Raw genomic sequence first — 21,200 nt, forward strand, 5'->3', positions numbered from 1 at the left:
GCATTTCTGACCTCAGGTGAAATTTCTCAGTTGTTGTAATGCATAGGAATAGAAGAAACATGCAACTGTTTCTTTAACCAGGTCAGAAATAATCATAATGGGAATTTACTTCAGCCCAGTAAAAGCTACAGGTTTTTGCAGCATGTCTGCCTTTTTGCAAGTCAAATGGGATTTTATGTTCTATTTACAGGGCAACAACTGCATTTGTAAAGGTAGACTGTGTTATTCCTTACTTAAGTGGAGAGAATTGAGAAGCCCTACTGCAGTGTATGCTGCTGATTGTGGAGCAAGTATCTGGCATTTTGTAATGGGCTGAATTTTACATGGTTTGAGCTTTTGTTATAACAAAATGTATTATTGCCTTATAATACACTTGCATACAATACACTAGATACAGGAATTTGCACCAGGAGTTTGTATTTCTGCCACGGTTTTCTTGTCTACGTTACCTGGAGGGTGATATTGTTCACTGTAAAGGAACCAGGGCTCAGACTTGCACGGATGTTAAATGATGCTTTTTGTCCAGAGAATTTGACTGCTCAGTTTTGCATAGAAGTATGCTCTGGCTAGATTGCCATTATCTTTTTCCATTTGAGCTTTACATGGCTTGAGGATGTGACACGATTAACAGAATCACTAGCTTGAAATATAGGTTAAATGTCTGCGGCGTGTCCATCTCCAGAAAATATGGCTTCTAGAGAGGATGGATAATATGTTTAATGGCTTGTACAACAATAATTAATTTGAAAACTTCCTGTTTCCCCACACCCCCTTGTGCTGAGTTGTTGGTGTGAAGCCAGAGCAGGTCTCGGGTCATAACACCTCTTGAAGCTTTTGTTTTCTGTAAGCAGTTGCAAAAGATCCCCTTACAGAGAAGCACTCTTTCTGTTGCTTGTGTTACAGATTTGTATTACAGTGCACAAGCTTTACAAAATGGCTTTTGCCCACTGAATGGAACTAATATTACCAAGTCTAGTGGGGGCATGTGATGCTGACAAAACTGATTCTTAAGGCCATCTAATGTTTTTGCATCAAAGGTTGTTTTCAGCTGTTTTCTGGTTTTGCTGGACTTTGTATTAAGGCTATGTGTGTGCACCTGTAAACCAAGTGGAATTGAAGTCCAAATATCTGCCTGAGGAAGTGGAGTTGCATTTAAATTATCTCATCAGGTAGATCTAAGTAAGGGTTGCTGCTGAGAGGAGCTCTCCTGTCCCTTCCCAGCCATATTCCTGGCTGTTCCTGTGTGTGAGCAGCAGTGCTGGGGTGGCCGTGAGGTCAAACCGACCCAAAATATACTCCAGATTTCAACTGCATTGTTTCTGCTCTTCATCTCACTGTGTGGCTGAAGTGCTGCTGCTGGCACAGGGGAAGGAGTAGCCAGAAGCAGAAGCTGGAGCAGAAGGCGACAAGGAGGGGAGGACAAGTGGCTGACCACAGAGTGGCCTGTTCTCAGCAGCAGCTCTGTGGCAGCCTCAGCCTAAAGTGATTGTGAGTGATAACCTAAAATTGGAGTAAGTGCCTTGATAAAGTTGTGTGTGTAAAATAAGTTCCTATTCTGACCCCAGAAGTTTCTTGTTTCGTTAGGAAATGCTTTTAACAAAGAAAGTACCACTTGGATGGACATTTTTAGCCTTGACATGAGCAGCTGACAGCAGCAGTGCCCCTTACTGAGCTGCACTCTGGGAGCTGGAGATTTTAGAGCACGTTAGCTGTCAAATATGCAAGTTAGTTTTCAGAAAGGTCTAAGACTTCACACTTTCACCCTCATTGCAAAGTTATAAGTGTGATCTGAATGTAGATTTATAAATTATGTGCAATTGCCTACCCAATTTATGCATCATACCGATCCTACAGGAGTTACTCTTCTTAAATTAGTTTCTGAATTTAAGATTCCTCAATTAGAGTGTAAACTGCTACAGTATGGTATGGGATTCTGTAGGACAGCGAAATTCAGCCTGTCAGCTCTTTGATGGAGACCAGGAAAACTTGCTGGTACAACTCTCTGTACCATCACCTTGGTCTTTCTCAGAGCTTCCAGTGCTCCTGCCTCCATAGGGGAGACAGACATGGCACTGAAAATACCTTCTTAGACATTGAGGAATGATGTGGGACAGAGCTCCCACTGCTGTAGTACAGTACAACTTTTTGTGTATGGGGGCGATACCCAAGGAAAGAGGAATTTCTGCCTCAGATTGCAGATGTCTGAAAAGTTTCTGTACGTGGTGGGCCTTGCTAGATTATCCTCATCATTCTGGAAGTAGCCACCCTTATGTTCCTGGAAGATACCTTGCTAACTGAATGAAATGGAAGAGGGGAAAATGCCATGTTGCAGCTGTGGGTGTTGTGCAGGCATTGTCATCCAAGTACTGGTGCCTTTTTAGTGCAGATTGTTGATCTCACCGTGGACCTCTGCAAGCCTCCATGTTTGTAGAGGCAGCCTCTGGGTGTACCTCAGTGTTTAATAGGAAACATAAGCTTCTAAGAAGTAAAGAATAAATACTTGAAAATATTGTTGGAATCCACAGAAGGCTGAAGAATCACTGAGCAGCACAGAGCAATAGCTATGGTGTCTCTTTCCATTGCTACAGAAAGAGCAGGCTTGGATAGGAATGGCTTGATATGGTGGATTTTGCCATGGGAGTTGGATTAGGTCGGAGTGTCCAAACTGTGCAGACCAGTTGTTCAGAAGGCATCAGAGGACGACCTTATGAAACGGTTAAATGAAATTCGGATTTGCTTTTTATAGAAATGTGCAAAGAAAACCCCAGTAAAGGCAAGAAAAGGTAAAATGGTGGCAAATAATAGCAATAAATTGAGGTGCCCAATGTTTACCCTAATAATGTGTTTAAATGAAAATAATTATGACAACAGTGGGCTTTCTTCCTTTCCCTTGTTCCTTCCACAAAAAAGTTGTGGATTTTTTTTGATTCAGAGTTGAATGAATATTGACCTAAGTGACATCTCAAGGTCCTTCATATTATCATTTGAAGTTTTTGGTTATGTTTAGGGAACCAATTGCTTTCACACTCCAAAGCAACAGACTTCAGTAATCACATTCTAATAAGCGCTTTTATTACAGTTTCTATTGTTTGAATTTGCTTTCCTTTATGTTTTCTTCCATATTTCTTACCAATAGCAGATTTCTTCAGATCCTATTAATCGGAATAGATTCCATTCTGCTAGGAAAGAGTGGCTGGATTTGTACTTTACTCTATTTTTTTTCCGTAATACTTAAAACAGGGGCCTTTTCCTACCAACAAAAATTGCATAATTTTGGATCCTACCATCATTAATAAAATAAACTTTTTGAATGTACAGCATTTTGTGCACACTTGGAATGCAGAAGTACAATAGCCAAACAAAGATTCTGGGTTTTCTACAGTTCTGTTGAACAAGCACATTGACAATTCAGATAAGAAAAAATCTCTGTTGGAGATTGTAATCTTCCTATAGAAGATCTTAGGCTAGTCGTGGTGGAAGTATTTTTTAATATCCAGCTCTTCAAGGTTTAAACCACATAATAAATTTCGGTGAAAGGTAAAATGTGCTTTTAGGATGAGACATGCTTAAGGGGAAGATGAATGTTTTAATTTTCTCTGTAGGGAAGTGTTAGCACTCTAATAAATGTGTTAGTAGTCGTTATATCCTATATTTAATCCTGTTTCTTACTCTCAGGTTTTTGTGTGTATTTTTCAGGCAGCAGCATCTGTCCAAAGTCCTTAATATTGTCTAGAACTTGTACAGCGAGTGCCACAACCAGACTAGTTGAGCAGAATGTACGCAATGAAGCGGCTCAGGGAATAAATGGAAGTGTGCCAGTCAAACAATCCCCACGTTCAGCTTCAAATCCAAAGCCACAAGGTAAGTAGTCTCAAATATTTTTGTTACAAAAGTTGTTCTTCATCTCAGACTTCTGAGAGAAACAGAGCACCTTGAAAGAACTGTGTTTGTCAGAAGGAAAACCGTAGGGTAAAAGCTTGCTATTGAAATACAAATGTTCTGTAAATGCCTTATGATTCTGTAATTTCTGACTTATTTTTCAAAAGTATTGCTGTATTTGAGGTGGGAGGTTTTGACACTATTTTTGAATTGGAGCTTTTGACAGGTTGGCTTCAAGGCAGGAGTGGTGGGGAGGATATTCAGGACCTCTGGAGTTCTAGCTCTACAGGAGTTTGTGGAAAGATGGGAACTCCATGTTTGTGCAGTAAATTCTGACCAATAACGTATGCAGAGTAGAAGTAAATGTCCCTTCTTAACCTGTTTCTGTCCATAAGTATGTATCTTTTAAAAGCTGCATAGGTCAACCTATGTATATATAAATACTTTATATGTGCATATTTTATATATACATGTATATATAGATATAAAGATAATATATATATTGACTCAAACCACCACAAACTTTTTTTGTGGTCTTCATGGTAATATTGATGATTCTGCTGAAGTTTATTGTAACGGAGTCACTGCATTCAAGAAATCTTGAATTCAAAGCAACTCTGGACTGATGTCTTTTCGAAGTGACATGCAATAGGAACTTTGTTCATCCTAGAAGTTAAAAGAAAAAGAGCGAGTTTAGAAGACTAATATCATGGTGCTGTTCAGTGAATTGGATTCTGAGACACAGTGCTGATACAACAGAAACAAGAATTACTTACAGAAAACTAGATATGGTAGTTTGACCCTGGCTGGATGCCAGGTACCCACCAAAACCGCTCTATCACTCTCCTCTGTAACACTCTTCTCTGTCCCCCTGGACAGGGCAGAGAAAATACAACAAAAGACTCATGAGTTGAGATAAGGGCAGGGAGAGATCACAATCTGATTACCATAATGGGCAAAACAGACTTGACTTGGGGATATTAATTGAATTTATTACCAATCAAAATCAGAGCAGGATAACAGTAAGTAAACCAAGACTTAAAAACACCTTCCCCCCCACCCTTCCCTCATTCTCGGGCTCTGCCTCCTTCGCCCAGCAGTGCAAGGAGACAGGAATAGAGGTTATGGTCAGTTCATCACATGTTGCTTCTGCTGCTACTCAGGAAGAGGAGTCCTTCCCCTGCTCCAGTGTGGGGGTCCCTCCCCCAGGAGACGGTTCTCCTTGAACTTCTCCCTTGTGAGTCCTTCCCATGGGCTACAGTTCTTCACAAACTGCTCCAACGTGGGTCACTTTTCCATGGGGTGCAGTCCTTCAAGAATAGGCTGCTCCAGCATGGGTGCCCCACAGGGCCACAAGTCCTGCCAGCAAAGCTGTTCTAGCAAGGGCTTCTTTCCCCACAGGGCCCCAGGTCCTGCTCCAGCACAGGCTTCCCATGGGGTCACAGCCTTCTTTTGGGCATCCCCAGTGTGGGTCTGCCTCATGGGCTGCAGGGGGATGGCTGCTTCACCATGGTCTGCACCACGGGCTGAGCAGGAATCTCAGTTCCAGTGCCTGGAGCGCCTCCTCCCTCTCCTTCTTCACTAGCCTTGGTGTCTACAGGGTTGTTCCTCTCACATATTCTCACTCCTTTCTTCTCTGAGAGCAATTACATCTGTGCAATAACTTTTCTTTCCTTCTTAAGTATGTTATCACAGACGTGCCACCACCTTCTCAGATTGACTTGGCCTTGGCCAGAGGGTCCGTCCTGGAGCTGGCTGGTATTGGCTCTGTTGGACATGGGGGGAGCTTCTGACAGCTTCTCACAGAAGCCACCTCTGTGGCCCCTGCAGCTACCAAAATCTGGCCATGCAAACCAAATACACTGGAGCCCATCTAAATCACATATAGAAAGTAGAATCACACAGGGTCATTTTGTAGTGGATACAACAATCTGTGTATCACTTAAAGGGAACATGCATCTTGAAGGATTTTGCATCAGTCCTGAGTTCATCTTAGAGTTAAGGGGGGAAGTAATTTTTTGGGGTGTCAAGAAAGTTTTGTTTGCTTCAGGAGAATGAGAGAAAAATAAAGCTGTTATTTTTTGGTATAGTTCATTTTTATAGAACTTTTGCCAGTATTGTTCAGTAAACTAAGATGTTTTTGTCAGTTATATGTAAACATTACTTATCTGAGTAGCCTTTCTGCACCATTTCCTATGTCTCTGAAACAAATTCTCCACAGCAAAGTTACACAAGAGAACACGTGTTCTTCCTAAGAAAAATATTTTAGAAATCTGCTAATGGATAAATAGAAATGGGCAATCAATAAAAAGATTTTAAGCCTTTCAAAAACAAAACCAGCACACTTATTATTAATTCTAGCCATTAGATAAATTAGGAGTTGTATATTATTGGACCCCATTCATTCAAGTAGTTATGCAGCTGTTGTTGCTCTTCCATAGCCATGACTTGTGTGTTTGTCAATACTGTTTGCTCCAAATTGTACCACAGCCAGGAATAGTGCTGTAGTCTAAGAAATGCAGCTGTGTAGATTATATTTAATAATACTGTTTTAAATAGTATTTTGTGTCTACTTTGTTCATGGGCCTATGTCTTGCTCCATTTATTCCTATTAAATATGTGCATCAGATTGAAGTTTTATAGTATATCTTTTTTTTTGCTTTTAATTGAATTCAAGCAAACCAGAATATAATTAATGAGAGAAGTATTTGGGAGTCCAAATGATGAAAGCAGACTAGATTGCTCTAGTTTATTGGTTTAAAAGTGGTCACTATATTTTTTTTAAAGAGCTTTTCATGCACAGGTACAGAAATATTTTTGGTTTATAGCAGTAGGAAATGTTCTTCCAAATTGTTGTTCTAGTCATGCAAATATGAAATGTCCTTTCATAGTGAGAGGAAACAAGATGACAGACCTGAATTGTAATGCCAGTATATTTGATTGTGGATGAACTAACTGCAAAATGACCTTCATTTAACCTACTGGAATGCATATAATTAAAATGAGAGAGAGAAAAAATTACTTTGAGGTTTTGTTGCAAGTAGGGTACAGCTATCTTCAGTAAACTTAGTATTAGAGGAAATAGAGCTTTAATATAGAGGAAAAAGGTCCAAAATCTTGCACTTGAAGTGAACCCTGCTTTGTCTGTACTTGGTCTCTGAGAAGTAGTTTAAATATTTGGAAACAGTTCACTTAGGGTAGCTAGGTCAAGTGAATAAATTTCTGCACAGAATCCAATATAAAATTCTTTCTTTTCATTTTCATTTTTTCCCCTGGCACTTCAATGAGAAAAAAAAAAATAAATCCATCTGATACACTGGCAGTAAAGAACAATTTCGTTCTCCAGTAATTCCTTCCATCAATTTTTGTTCCTTCCATCAACAGTTTAGCAATTCATATGTCAGATTTCTGTCCTGAGTACAGTTTGGTTAGTGAAAATCCTTGCAAATTTGGAACAAAACCTGAAACTGGCTGAAGGCCGATGAGGGAGTTAAGCAAAGAAATCAGGACTGTGGAGCAAAGCAGTCACAGTCTGTACTGGCTGTGGAACCTGATGCTTTGCCTTTGCACCAGTGCATTCTCTGACAGAGTAGACTAATCCAGACTGGAGATAGTCAGAGGAAATAGCAAAATATGCTACCAGGTTCCAAGATTAAGATGAGGCATGAGAGAGGAAGCAAATTGTTAAATAATTTGAAATTTGCCCGTACCTACAAATAGTTGGGCAGTCATCTGAAGCTAGCAGTAGCAGAATGCATGTAGAATGACATGTAAAAATTGACCTTTTTCTTTTTTAAAAAGAAAAAAGTTTCTTCTATTCCTTGCTTTTTGAACCTCTTGCTTGAGTTTTGATGCCCAGTTACTAGATACTGGGCACCGAAGCTGTTGTCTGTACCAGGCAGCTTTATTGTAGGATGCAAAATATATTGAAATGTCAACACTTCTTCAAAGCAGTGAACTGTTTTTTTAGTTCAAGACTGCGCATCAGTTGCTCATTTACATTTTTCTAATGAGAACTTAGCAGTTCTTATGAATCTCCTGCTGTGGCTGAAGAGGTATTTTTGTTTGGGTTGGAGATGAATTTCCACTCCAAAAGACAACCTGGTTTGTGCTACTGTGAAATGATAAGGACACAACACATTCAGCACATAGACTTCAGCAGTCAGTTTTAGCTGACTATCTGCTGTGTAGCATCAGTCCTGTCTTCCTTTCTCAGTTAATTATAATATATTCTGTGGTTTTGAAAATGTTCAGTGGCTTGGGCCTAAAAAAGCTGAGAAAACAAAAGTCTGAAAGGTAGACTGTGCTTCTGTAGCAAACTTGTGCAGTTAACGGTGAATTGAACTAAAGCTGAGAGCTGTTGCTAGGTTCAATGGTGCTTTAAGAAACCTGTTAAAAAGTCTCTTTTATCAGCAAGACTGCCAAATCCCAGATATTATCTCTGGGAAGAAGACAAATGAGAGAACAAAGTACATCTGATTAATACTGGTCATCTTTCTTAATACAGTATTGGAAGATATTTCTTCTGGTGTGATCTAAAAACATAGAAATGTGTACCTCAAAGAGAAGATGGCTTTTTCTCTCTTTCTACTGAGTCTAGGTTACTAGTTATTTCATACTGTTCTTAAGAGTATAAATCTTTGGCATCTATCCAGCTGTGCTCGTTTGATCTTCCTGAAGGTGATGAAGCATGCAAGGAGGTGATGATGGATGACTCAGCCAGGAGAGCTATAGTTGATTGCCCCAGGAACTTTTAAGTGTATTTTCATGGAGTCAAGGCACAGTAGCATTTTTAACCATCATGAGTTAAACACATGGATGGAGATTGAACACATGATGCTTTCCAAGGGAAGAGATAAATGACCTTTTCTAATATGCTTCAGAGTCTGCAAAGGTGGTTGCACCTTTTGAGCCATTTGTAGCATTAACTCCCATTTCCTTATGCATTTGTGCAAAGCTGAATGCACAACTAGGCACTGCAGCATAAATGTTGATTATGGCTAGTGGCATACAGTGCCAGCTACCTGAGTACATGGAGGGGTTTTCTTTGAGCAGAATGGGCAGTTCATGTCTCCTAATGAGCTCAAAATTCTACAGTATGGAGACAAGAGTATTTATAGACTCAAACAGTGCTCTGTATTATGCAGGTTACTACAATGGGCCAGTCTTTTCTTTTTTTTTTTTCTTTCTCTTAAGATCCTTGCTGTATGCACATTGAAAAATAATCTGATTAAAACAAAACACTGCAGAAGTACATTGAGGGGAGAGCTAATGGAATTTATTTTCCATAATCCTGTTAACAAGGCTGACCTTACAGGAAGGTTTGAGGGTTGGGGTTTTTTCACGCTACTGATTCTTTTCTTTCCATTGATCTTGTGACTATTCTTTCTCCATTGCTCTATTTCTAAACCATACAGTAGCTGTAGCAGCAGCTGATTAGGGGAAATGCTCTCTCTTAGATGCTAGTAGGAAGTAAAGCATGAAATATCTTGCATAAATGAGCTGGTATGACCATTTGGTTTGTAGTTCTCTTCTGAAGATATTACAGGGACTTTCAGTATGCAGGGTTTGCCCAGAGGTTCCTCATGCTTGCCCTACGTAAATGCTGCTAAGCTGTGGTTTTTCAGTAATAGCTGCAAAAGTGTGTGACACTTCCACAGAACGTCCTAGAATTTGATTTTTGTCCCCGTGGACCCAGTATAAAAATAACTTCCAACTAATTCCTTCTGCTTTATCAGTAGACATTAATTCCCTATGGTTCAGTAGTTTTAATATATCCTTGTGAGGATATTAACATTTTATGAGATGTACAAAAGAATTGAAGAGATGTACGGGTCCATTACATAAGAGATTTCACAGGAATGGGGGTTGTACAAAGTCCACTGCAAGAGCAAGAAGTGTTCCTACAAACTCATGTGGTGCTGGTCAGCAAATCCACTCGGTGACCCCTTTCCTGTCCATCTCCTCCCTGAGGGAATGGCAGCGCTTACGCTCAATTATGTGTCCTGCTTTTTCCCAGCCTGCTCGTGTCACCTTTTTCTGCTGTCCCCTTGCCTTTGTCAGCACAGCAAGCTATTCAGTGCTTGGACAATTATCTGATGCTCATTGGCCTAATTCTGCCAGACCTTCTCCGAACTCCCTGAGAAGAGGGAATGTAGGGAAAGCTACTCCACTGCACTGCAGCTGCGGCTGAGCAATTGCATGCGGCTTCTCAGGAGGGACTTCGGTTACTACAGATACTGAAGCAGTTACACAATTTAATAGTCTGCTTGTTTCAGGGTTGCATTGTAACTATTTCAAAAGTGATTGAGTCATGTTTCTGTACTGCATTCCCTACAAACTTGCTTTTCTTGCTTGTGGTAATAAATATAAAGCTTCCAAGAACCAAGTATGCACATATGTACAGCAAAAGCATCTGATCTACAGTAATCGTCTTCCTTCTCCCTCTGATTATTTAATTTATCTGCATTTGTAGTTGATATGATTGAAGTCTAAAGCTTTTTGTGGTAAATTCGTTTCTTTATAGAGTCTCTCATGGTACTTTTCAGACTGCAGCAATCACTACAATCCCGCTTAAGTGCAATTAGATTCTTGGAAACACAGACAAATATTACCTCCTATAAATTTAACGTAAGGTAGAGATGGAAAATTGCCCTTAAACTGCAAGAAACACTTGATTATCATAGTCTATGATTAGCATATTTGCAAGAATTTTTTCAACACTCCTTTCAATTGTCAGTTGATGGGAGGTAAGCTTATTCCTGTGGTGCATGGATTTTCCAGGGTAAGTTAGTAAGCTATCCTAAAGCCAGCGATGCGAAGAACATGGATTTTTCACATCCATCTATTGTGTACCCTGTACTGATGCCTTTTATTTTTCTACCATGAGAATGGCACATGATTCCTAATGCCAATTCCTGTCCTCTTTCCCTTCATGGTTGCTCCCTGGCAGGTCTTTGTAGTTGCTGGAGGGCCAGTGCCCGTGGCATGCTGGAATGGGGTGTCTGTGGAGCAGTGACCAAGCCCCCGGGGCCACTGGCTCTATGGCAGGGCATTACCTACTCTTGCCAATTTATGCCTACCTTTTAATAAATCTTTTTTCAATTTCATATCAAATGGTTTCACTTCCATCACAGTATGTTTTGGGAATATGTGTGGGATTGAACAGAGTTGTGGTTTTGGGAATTAAGGACCTTTCCATTAAGTTTCTCTTCTTGATGGAGCTGGATGTGCATTACTCCAATAGTGGAACACATTTGGGCCCAGTTTGTGATGTGCTTTTGCTGCCCACAAATGCTGCATAGTTGCTTAAAGGGATAAAAGTTAATTTAAAGATCTTCGATATGTGTGACTTTAGTTGCTTTATGTGTCACCTTGTCTTTTGTGCTCTAGTCACTGCTTTATTAAACAGTGGCTGATCATTAACAATCTAATTAGAAGGACTTATGGAAAGGATGGGGAAAAAGCAAGAAAAATAAAAAGTATTTTCAGGGGGGAAGGTTTTCAGCAGTATAATTAGACAAAGGTTCAGTGAGTAAAGGAAGTTTAAAGCTGAAGGCAAATACCTTTTCCATTGACAATTATTACTGAGGTCACAAGGGATAAGGTAAAGAATGAGAGCACTGGAATTTTGGGGCAACAATTTAAATCTCTGTCTTGAGCTTCACAGTACAGCTGAGTCCTTTGGGCTCAATTCTTTTTTATTATAAAACCTGCATTTATGGAGGCCACTTATGTATTTACTACAATACACTATAAAAACAAACAAACTAGAAAACTTCCTAGTTTTCTAACTTGTCAAAGTAGCATATGGTTCGCATTTTAGTCAGGAAATGTAATAATATCCCCAATATCACACAGTGTATAAAGGACTATATGAAGTCCCTGTATTCATAAAGCAGCTTTAATGTTAATTAAAGCCATGAGCATCTCTTTTTCATTAGTGCAGTAGGTTCTTATACAAAAGTCTCATATGTGAGAGTAACTTGGTCTCGTAGAAGGTGTCCCTGCCCATGACAGGGGGTTTGGAACTAGATGATCTTTAAGGTCCCTTCCAACCCAAACCATTCTGTGATTCTGTATTCTGTCAGCTCAAAGAAACATGAGTGATTGATTGTTGTTATTGTTGTTTGCAGTGCCTCCAAAGCCAATTCATCTGCAGAAGGCAACGTACCAAACCCCCAGGCATAAAGCTTTAGCAAATCACAAACCAAGGATGGAGGAAGAGGCGCCCACTGCTGTTTCCAGTGTTGCAAGGGAGAAGTCCAGTAAAGTGTCAGATCTCATCCATCGTTTTGAGGGAGGCAGGTATGTAAGAGAATTTCAATTAGCTTGTAACTCTGTTTGTTGTATGTGGATTGTTGGAACTTGAATGTGTGAGGAAGAACACTGGTACCACAGTAGTGCTCACACCCATCCCTGCCAAAGGACTTGGTGGCAAAACTGCACGTTTTGAAATGGTGAGAGCCAATTGTGTATTTGGCCTATACAAGATGTGCTCATTCATGAGGTGCTAGCTTTAATTTTTCTTTAAAAAAAAAAAAGGGAAACAAACAAACTTTTAGCATTTTTAAAGTGTCCCAAAAAATGGTAGGGATTTGAAATAAGTGCTAGGTTTAGAATAAAACATTGCAGCTAATATTAAATTCTTCTGGTTTTGCAGAAAATAAATCTTTTATAAGCAAATAGAAAAACCTGAAATCCTGATTTTCATTTTACACTGTTTTAACCTCTTAGATCATTCATGTGAAGAGGGTGATGTCTACGAGTTATTTGTATTGATATGACATACATTCTCTGAATGGTTTCCTTTGTAGTACTTGGTGATTTTGGAATAGCTCAGTGTTCTGGAGTTTTGATACTGCATTTTACAGAAAACATTTGGAACTGTGGGAAACATAAACCACAGTGAATAATGCTTTCACAAAATAGTGTTACTTGTGTGTCTTTAATTAGATGTACATGATGCATCTTTAGTAAGATGTATTATAAGCTCCAAAACAGAAGGTTTGAAAGGAATCTGCTCTGTATAAAGAGAGTGACTTTCCAGAAAGCCCATGACAGAGGAACAGCTCAAGGAGCAGTCCAGTACCAGTTGAGTACTGCAAGTTTTGGATGTGGTTTTCTCATTTTTCCTTGGGATACTGGTGTTCTGAAGGAATGCCCCCTGTGAGAATGAATGCATGATGTATGATAGAACATAAGCTTCTGAGGAGCCAGACTATTAAGACTTCCACTGAAAGAATTTCCACTCAAGATGGGTGAAATTTAATCCTTTATATGGAAGCAGCTGAGCATTGTAAAAGTATCTTTGTCCATTGGAATAGAAATCATTTCAGAGCTTCATCTGCAAGAAACTTCTGTCATTAGGCAAAGACTTAATTGCACTTGATCATGGTAGGAGCTTAGAGATTGGAAAAAGAGACTACTATAGCACTGGAAGTCCTGTGAATTCTTACAGCACAAGTCTCCAGTCCTGTTACCACTTTGTTTCCTAGTCTTCCTCCTAAGTTTTTTAAATAGTGCAGTATTCTTAGAAAAACAATTTTATCCTTTCTGAAAGGAAACTCCTCAGGTACATTGTGTCCTACACCACTGAGCCCTACATTCCTTCCTGCTAGACATGCCTGCTGTATTGTAAAGCAACTTTTTCAATATTATGCAATAAAAGGAAACTATAAAGAAAGCAAGGAAAACTTTCTTGTCCATAGACCTTTAAAAGTAGGGACATTTTGAGAACTATGGGAAGTTGAGTTGCTTTTGGGCAACATCGTTCATTAGGCACACCCAGTAATATCTGTCTAATGACTAAATTCTCCTCAAGAATATGATCTCTGCTTATGAGAAACTTCCATAATTAGAATGCTGAGTTCTGGAATATCCTGCTTTGACAGTGGAGGCAATCCCTGTTTTTCGAATGAGCTCAACTCACAAAATGTATCTTCTGTGAAGTTGGAACTTCAGTTTTAATTAGTGGTCTTGAAATGGCTAGGTAGCATATTCATGAACTACAAACTGTGATTGTCAGTTATGATAACTTATTTTCATTAGTCTGTACAGACCACAAACATGTAGGCATGGCAGAAAGCTAATTAAACCTTTTTGCTCTGTGAAGACAATGGAAAAATGTGAATTAATTTTGTCCTGCAATTAAGCTTATTGGATTAAAAAAAGCATAATCTTTACACAACTAAAGAAAAACTGATTTAATTTTTTTGTTATATGATGGAAAAAGGTAAAGCTAATGTAAGTTATTTTGTGAGCTCTGTATGTCAAAATGCAGAATGTGTTTGCAATATTTGTGTAAACTGTGCTAAAAATAAGGAGTAAACATACAGTTTGTAAGCAGTTATCATCTCTCCAGAAGATGGAGATCCATACTAGGAACAATGTGTTAGAGGACAGTTATGATACTTTATAGCAAGTTGAATGTGGCTTGTTAAATGTACTTCAGGTTCCAATGACTTTTTTTCCCTGAATTATAATGAATCCAAATGCTTTTACAGAGCAGAGTATCATTTATATTGGCCTAAAAGTCAAAGGGAGAGTGAAAGGTATGAACAAAGGATAATGTGTTTAAAGCAGAGATAAAGTATGGAGGAAAAAGACTTTAGGAAAAGATGCAGCATGATGGAAGGACACTGCTAAATAAGGAAGCAGAGGAAGAAATGGAATAAAAATTTAAAGCTCCTCCTGTAATCTGCTGAACTAAGGAAAGGGATGCTTAAATGTTCTTGGACACATTTAATTCATTTTTTATAATTAAAGAGCAATTAGGGAATAGGCTATTTGTTACTTTAAGCAGTGGACTGGGACTTGGGACACCACGGGTCTTGCTCCATTTCCACCAGTAATTTCTGGAACACTTTGGACCAGTTGCTTCATCCATCGGTTTCTTGATTACCTTGTCTGTTACGTGGAGCTAATAATAGAATCAGGTTGCAAAAGATCATAGAATCCAACTGTTAACCCAGCACTGCCAAGCCCACCACTAAACCACATCCTTGAGTGCCACATTTACATGTTTTTTAAATACCTCCAGGGATGGTGACTCAAAGTCTTCCCTGGGCAGCCTGTTCCAATGCCTGACAACATTTTCAATGGAGAAATTTCTCCTAATTTCCAATCTAAATCTCCCCTACAAATGAGATTCAAGACACATGAGGATGCAATGGATGGGTATGAATGGCACTCTGGGTTTCTAGTAAGAGATGCATGTTTGTGTGTTGTTCAGTGCATTCCAGGTCTCAGTGGCCTGAACTTCCTAATATTAACACAGGAAAAAAAAAAAGGTTTGGGAGGAATTGGTTATATGGTGCAACTCTCCTACTTACCATACCAGGATGTTTTATAAGTCCACGTTTAACTCTTCTCTCATCGAAGCTTTTTTTTGTTCGGTGTTTTCAGCTCGTTGAATCCTAGTGATTTGAAGAAAGATTCCTCTGTTCTCCACCTTACTAAATCTCAAGGAAGATATGGGTCAACACCATCACCTCAGCCCAAACTCCCCTCCCAGCACTCACTACAAAAACAGGGAAACAATAATACTGACAAAACTCAGGTTGCACAGCTACACACAGCCAACGGAGTAGTAGCACAAGACCAGCCGGAGGATGAGGACAGGAGATTATCAGATCGTGGCTCTGCTGTGTCCACTCCAGTTCCAGATGATGTCATTGACAGCAGCTTGATAAATGGGGAAGGAGAAAGTACTTGCAGGGAGTCATTGCAAAGTGTGACTACCTGTGAAGAACAGATGCTTAACAGCTGCTACAGAACTCCAAGTAGTGATACACTGCTCCCATCTGAAAATGAAACTCCAGAAATTAATACTAATGTGAAGGAAGAACCAACTGAGGAAATCGGTAAACAAGATCAACCTGTAGAAACAAAGGTAAAAAGAGAAATTGTTTCATTCCTAATATATCATTACTTTGTGTATTTTCTCTTGGTTTTTATTTACAAAACCAGGCTTTCAAGAGCAGGTCAGACAGTTGAAACTCTTTTGCTTATTTTTCCTCTGAAAAAAAAGATGGGAAAAAAAGTTTTGCTGGCCTCTTCCCACCTCCTGCCCTCCTTTGCTCTTTCCCTGTTAGCTATCTAAAGTTTAAAAAACAAGTGAAACTGAAATATGTGGACATGTTTGACCCTATGCTTCAGCTGTGCCAGACTATGAGGGACACATGTTAGCGGTGTATATAAAATAAAATTTCATATGTAGTAAACTGCAATGACAGAGCTTCAGGCAGGACTGTTGTGTGAATCCATGATTTGGATGTAGTTGACAAATCAAAGCTTGAAAGGCAGTGGCAGTCTGCTAGCTATCAGCTAGATGCAATGTTCAGAGTATACTAAATATATAGCAAGGAGAACTTATATCTGATGAATTTGAACTTCCTTGTAAGGAAGGTTTTAAATACTTTAGAGCAGTAAGTGGGTGGAAGAAAACCTGTCTTGGGAAATTAATTGCTGAAAAACTGTGCATATTTCCACTTATAAAAGTTTGCTTATGCAGTTTTCCTTCTTGTACTGAAGCAGTGAATGTGATTAACAGCTCTGGTCCAGCTGTGCCCTGTGTGACTCATGGGAGGGGGAGCTTGGCAGACCCTCCTGGTCTTCCTCTTCATCACAGAGCCAAACAGCTGAGTGCTGATAAAGCTCCTCACTGCTGTCAGGAGTACACCTGCATCAGTTAACTACAGACCTCTCCAAGCCCTTGAGTTTGGTTAGCTAAGGGTCACATACATACATGCTTGAAGGCAAATTCTGCGAGTGGGAAAGGTGGGTCTCGAATTCTCATGCATTTTAGGATGAAATATCCTTGGCAATGACAAGAAGGTGCTGGGTTGTGTGGGTTTTCTTGTTTGTTTTAGAGGTTGGTTTTTTCCTGTAATGAATGAATGCTATGATTCCCATCTAAGCATAAGCCTGGTCACGGTCCAAGGCACCTTTAGCCTGCCACACCTCTTATTATGTTTCTGTCTCCTGTTCAGTAGTGCCTGTTTCCCCTCTCTGTGCCCATGGAGTGCTGAATTCTCAGTGGGCAACACTGTTAAGCTTGAATCCAAGTCATGCGGTGAGGTGCTGGCAGCATTTTCAGGAAAAAGCTGAAATGAGAAGCAGTTCTGTTGTAAAGTTAAGGAAGGAAGTGGGCAAATGCTAATGGCAGAAATCTCATTAAAATCTGTCTTTGAGCTGCTGGAACCAACACGTGATCTGTCTTATATTGACAAAGTCAACTTGTGAGGTGTAATGTGACTGCTACTAGATGTATTGTTCACTGGTGCTTGAAGGATAAAAAACCAGAACAAGCCAAACCCATGCAGGATGACTTTTGAGTCTGCGTTGGTGTAGAACTGAATCTATATAATTGAGCAGGGCCACAACAGCACTTCCTGAAATGCCAGCTTACTTCTGCAACAAGGACATCCCCTTTAGTCTAGTGAGGTTAAGAAGCCTGTCTGCCACAGAATGATCTAAGGGCCACCCTCTCCAGAATCAAACACTGATTTAGTTTGGATTAATGCAGCCTATAGATGGAAATCAGCCCCGTGGTGGTCTAAGTAGCTGCTGCCATGCTGTCTGGACTAGGGAAAGGGTGATGAGCAACAGACTTCTGGTGGAGCTTTAAGCTATTTCTGCATCCAAACAGGCATTGGTAAGAAGTAAGAGCATTAGACAACCTGTGATTTTGCTAAGAGCCCACTTAGTCATTATAGAATATTAAAACTGGGATGCAGTCCAGTTGAAGTTGCACTGCACAGGCTAACAGCAGTCTTCTGCCTTTTTTAATTAAGAAAGTGTAGGTCCAATTGAGTAAAAGCAAAAGGAGCAGATGCACGTGAGTCATAGTCAAACTTTAAATTATGCATCTGATATATGTATTTTGGTACTGATGCAAAGTATCTTGTCTCTTGAATGCCATATTTCTTAATTCAGGGAAGACAAGAGAGTGGTGCTCTCTCTTTGTAAATATGTATGTGTACAGCAGAAGTGATCTGAAGTCCACTGCTAGAAGGGGTGAATCAAATCGGGAAATGGTGCAAAACCAGAGCAGAGATTACTTTTTGGACTTGGAAAAGAAGACTTATTTTGAAATAGTGTTGTTCTTACAATTGTTTTTCTCCCTCTTATCACTGTAGATCTGACTGAAGACAGATCTTTAGAAAAGTTGAGCAAGACTTAGTAAAGTTGACAGTGATCTGAAATGTCTTCCCCAAAAGACCAGAGTAGAATATGCTTTATTTCTCTTATTTGCTGAATTAGCTTGAAAGTAATGAAACAGAAGTATAACAAGCAGAAAGACAATTAAAAGTGAAAAGTTTCCTGCCTTGCAGCAGAAACACCTCCTGTCATAAACTTTGATTTGTCTAAACTGCAGAGGCTGAATAGTACAAGAACATTCCAGTCAATTAACTTCCTTGAATAACAACATGTGGGAAATCTGCTGCCAGTGCTAAGTGAAGACAAGAGGACAAATGTTTCAGTGTTTCTTGTGAGACTGGTAGGAAATAGGCATATAGACTGCCTGCATGCCACAGATGGAAAAGAATCCACTGTGCATCCTTAACAAAGTCCTCATATGATGTCTTCTTTTAATGACAGTGCTGGGGGCTCTGATGTTTCGGATGCAAAACCTGGTGGAGATCCTGTATTTCTAAATGCAAGGCAAAGTTTTGATTTAAATAGGGTGAAATTTTTCTTGCAAAGTTAACTTTCTGCCAAGAAATGTTTTACTGTTGAAACACCTGAGAGGTTCTACCAACTTCTTGATTCTACAATTTTTTTGGTCTTTAGCAACAGTGATTTGGACAAAGCTCCTTAGCTCCAATGCCCAATATAAATGCATAAATCATCTTGTGAATAGATGCTTCTTTGGGGATATCAGGATCTTTACTGCATTGTTGGTTGCTATGCGAGAAGCAAGCAAGAAACAAGCACAATGTAAATTAAATTATATTTGTTCATACTTTACATCTCTCACCCTGTCTGTGTTGCTTAATATAGTCCATCAAAGCCCTTGGGGCAAGGTCTGTGCCTGAATAAGAGTGAATCATATACAGCATCACTGTCATGCTGGCAGGTATAGTTTTCTTGACAGAAGATGGCTCCTCTTTGGTTTGGATGTTAAGTTATGGCTGTATTGGAATTTAGGCTTACATAAAAGCTGCTTTAAATCAGCAACATTTTTTTTCAAGTTCAGGACAATTGAAAAACAATATTAGGAAATGAGAACAAAAAGTTCATACTTTCAGCAGCACTTTTCATACCTCTTCTTTATTTCAGAGTTAAAAATTACTTGATTTAATTTCTGAAGCATCCACAGTAATGTAGTGATTCTGATGTGCAGCTTTGCACTAAAGAATATCTAACTAGACCCAGCTGAAATATTTACTGTAAGCGTCTGTATAGAGGTGCAAGTTTGCAGTTCCTCCTCATGCACCTGTTGCTATTTTATGCTTCTCATATCAGCAGTTGAAATCATGTACCTCTGTACAGCACACTAACCATTTCTGCTTGGTTTTATATGTGGAGTTGCCATGTGTTACAGATTGTCACAAAAGTTTGAAATCTTCCCTGAAATAATTGAGAAGTTGCCTTCCCACCCCCCACCCTGAGAACTTCTTAAAAGAAAAGTAGTACGGTTTTGTGGTATTTTTGCACTGATCTAACCCTGTAGGTGGGTGTTTTTGTTCTGGAATAAGAACATGCCACTGTGATTAAAAGATAACTCATCCATGGCGTGCAGTTTTCTCCGCACAGAAGATCCCTATACCAGGTAGTGCAATTGTAGAAAGGAGGCTGAGATTCAAGAGTTAGAAAGACGTGTAAGGTTGATACTGAGAGGATTGGAAAGCTGGGGTCAGCTCATTTTATGTGGTATTTTTGTGTCTGTTATGCATGATTTTCCCTCTTTTAGTTAGCTCAAGTTCTTCTGAAAACTCTGGATTGGTTCTGTAGCAGTGCTTAGGGAGACAGTGGGGTTCTAGGGTGAGAAAAAGGAAATTAAATTGCTGAGGAACCAGTAGCCTCCGTGGTTTTGTGCCTCAAGTCTGCATGTGAAATCCTTAGTAAAGGGCTGCACTAAACAGCAAGCTGCAGCTGTAATAGCTAATCCTCCAGCTCCCTGCAACGTCTCTTGACAGCACTTAAAATGCTGTTCTGTAGGTTACTGTGGTTGCTATGCTGATTTAAACAGATTTAATGAACAGCTTTGAAGTCACTATCAAAAGCCTGTATTTAGGAAGGAGGTTTGCCATGCAGCAGCATGACCATTAACACTACAGATTAGAACTGAACTGTGTTGAAATTTGGAATATTTATAGAATACTGAAAAGAGGAAAATAGCCACTGGAGTCCCTGAAATGTAAGATTGTACCTTATTATTCAGTATTCCACAAACTGTCTTTATCAATGTACTTGCAAATGTTTATCACACTCTTGTGGAAAGCAGTGTGCAGTTTGAAATCAGAAATCACTCTTTCAAGCTCTCCTCTTTAATTTTCTTATGAAGACTTTCTATGGTTTGCCTAGAAATCACCACTTTCCCAAAAGCACTTTGATAAGTCTGCCATTTACTTAGGAAAAACTTGGGCATCATTAAATGTGAACAGACTAGCACGAGATCTGGAGAAAGAATATTGTAGTGGAAGTGTCATTTTGTTGAATCTGACACTTGCAGGCTTGAGGCATTTCCCTAATGCTTTAATATTGTAGAAGCCTGTGCTTTCACTGTTTGTTTTGAAGTAATTTTGCCTAGCAACTTATAATTATACATTCTAACATATTTAGTTTAATATCGAAATTTGAATGAATGTTTTAAGTTTCTGTTCAGCAAAAGAATCAGAAATATATTTTGTAAAACCATAGAATCATAGAATAAAAGGCTTTAAAATGAAGACTTCCCTTAAGATGCTAAAATGGCTTCTGTAAAGACTTAATGAAGGAGCCCTCTAATTACAGTCAACACTTATTCAGCAATGAGTGTATTGATGAACATAAAACATTCTGTATGGTATTTTTCAATAATTCTCTGCAAAGAACATACAGTTCAAACAACTTTTGAAATGGAGGTGGGGGCGAACACTGAGTACTCCCATCTGTTCCCTCTCACTCTGCAAATCAGTTCTTCCAGCTCTGAAAGGTCAGTGGTACTCGATTACCAGGATATGAGCTGATCTGTTAAGTAGGGAGTTGGTGCTTTGGCAAAGATCCCTATACAAACTGGGAAATACTAAATCTTTTAGGCTTTGAATTTTGCTCCATGATTTTTGTCATTCTCTTACGTTTGTATTGGTTGACTAAACTGCTGGAAAGTTTGT

At 39.4% G+C, this 21,200-nt stretch overlaps 1 protein-coding gene across 3 annotated transcripts in view; it reads left to right on the forward strand.

Annotated features, from left to right (window-relative positions):
• FGD4 (FYVE, RhoGEF and PH domain containing 4) overlaps positions 1–21,200 on the forward strand; it is a 65,069-nt gene that overhangs the window by 24,848 nt on the left and 19,021 nt on the right. For all 3 annotated transcript variants that reach the window (XM_027661697.1, XM_027661686.1, XM_027661706.1), the window contains exons 2-4: positions 3,697–3,861; positions 12,015–12,186; positions 15,286–15,772. In XM_027661697.1, coding sequence (XP_027517498.1) covers positions 12,095–12,186; positions 15,286–15,772 — 579 coding nt within the window. In that variant the 5' untranslated portion in view covers positions 3,697–3,861; positions 12,015–12,094. The remainder of the gene's footprint in view (positions 1–3,696; positions 3,862–12,014; positions 12,187–15,285; positions 15,773–21,200) is intronic.

This window comes from Corapipo altera, unplaced genomic scaffold (assembly GCF_003945725.1).
Source record: "Corapipo altera isolate COAL_440 unplaced genomic scaffold, ASM394572v1 1, whole genome shotgun sequence".
Lineage (NCBI taxonomy): Eukaryota > Metazoa > Chordata > Aves > Passeriformes > Pipridae > Corapipo > Corapipo altera.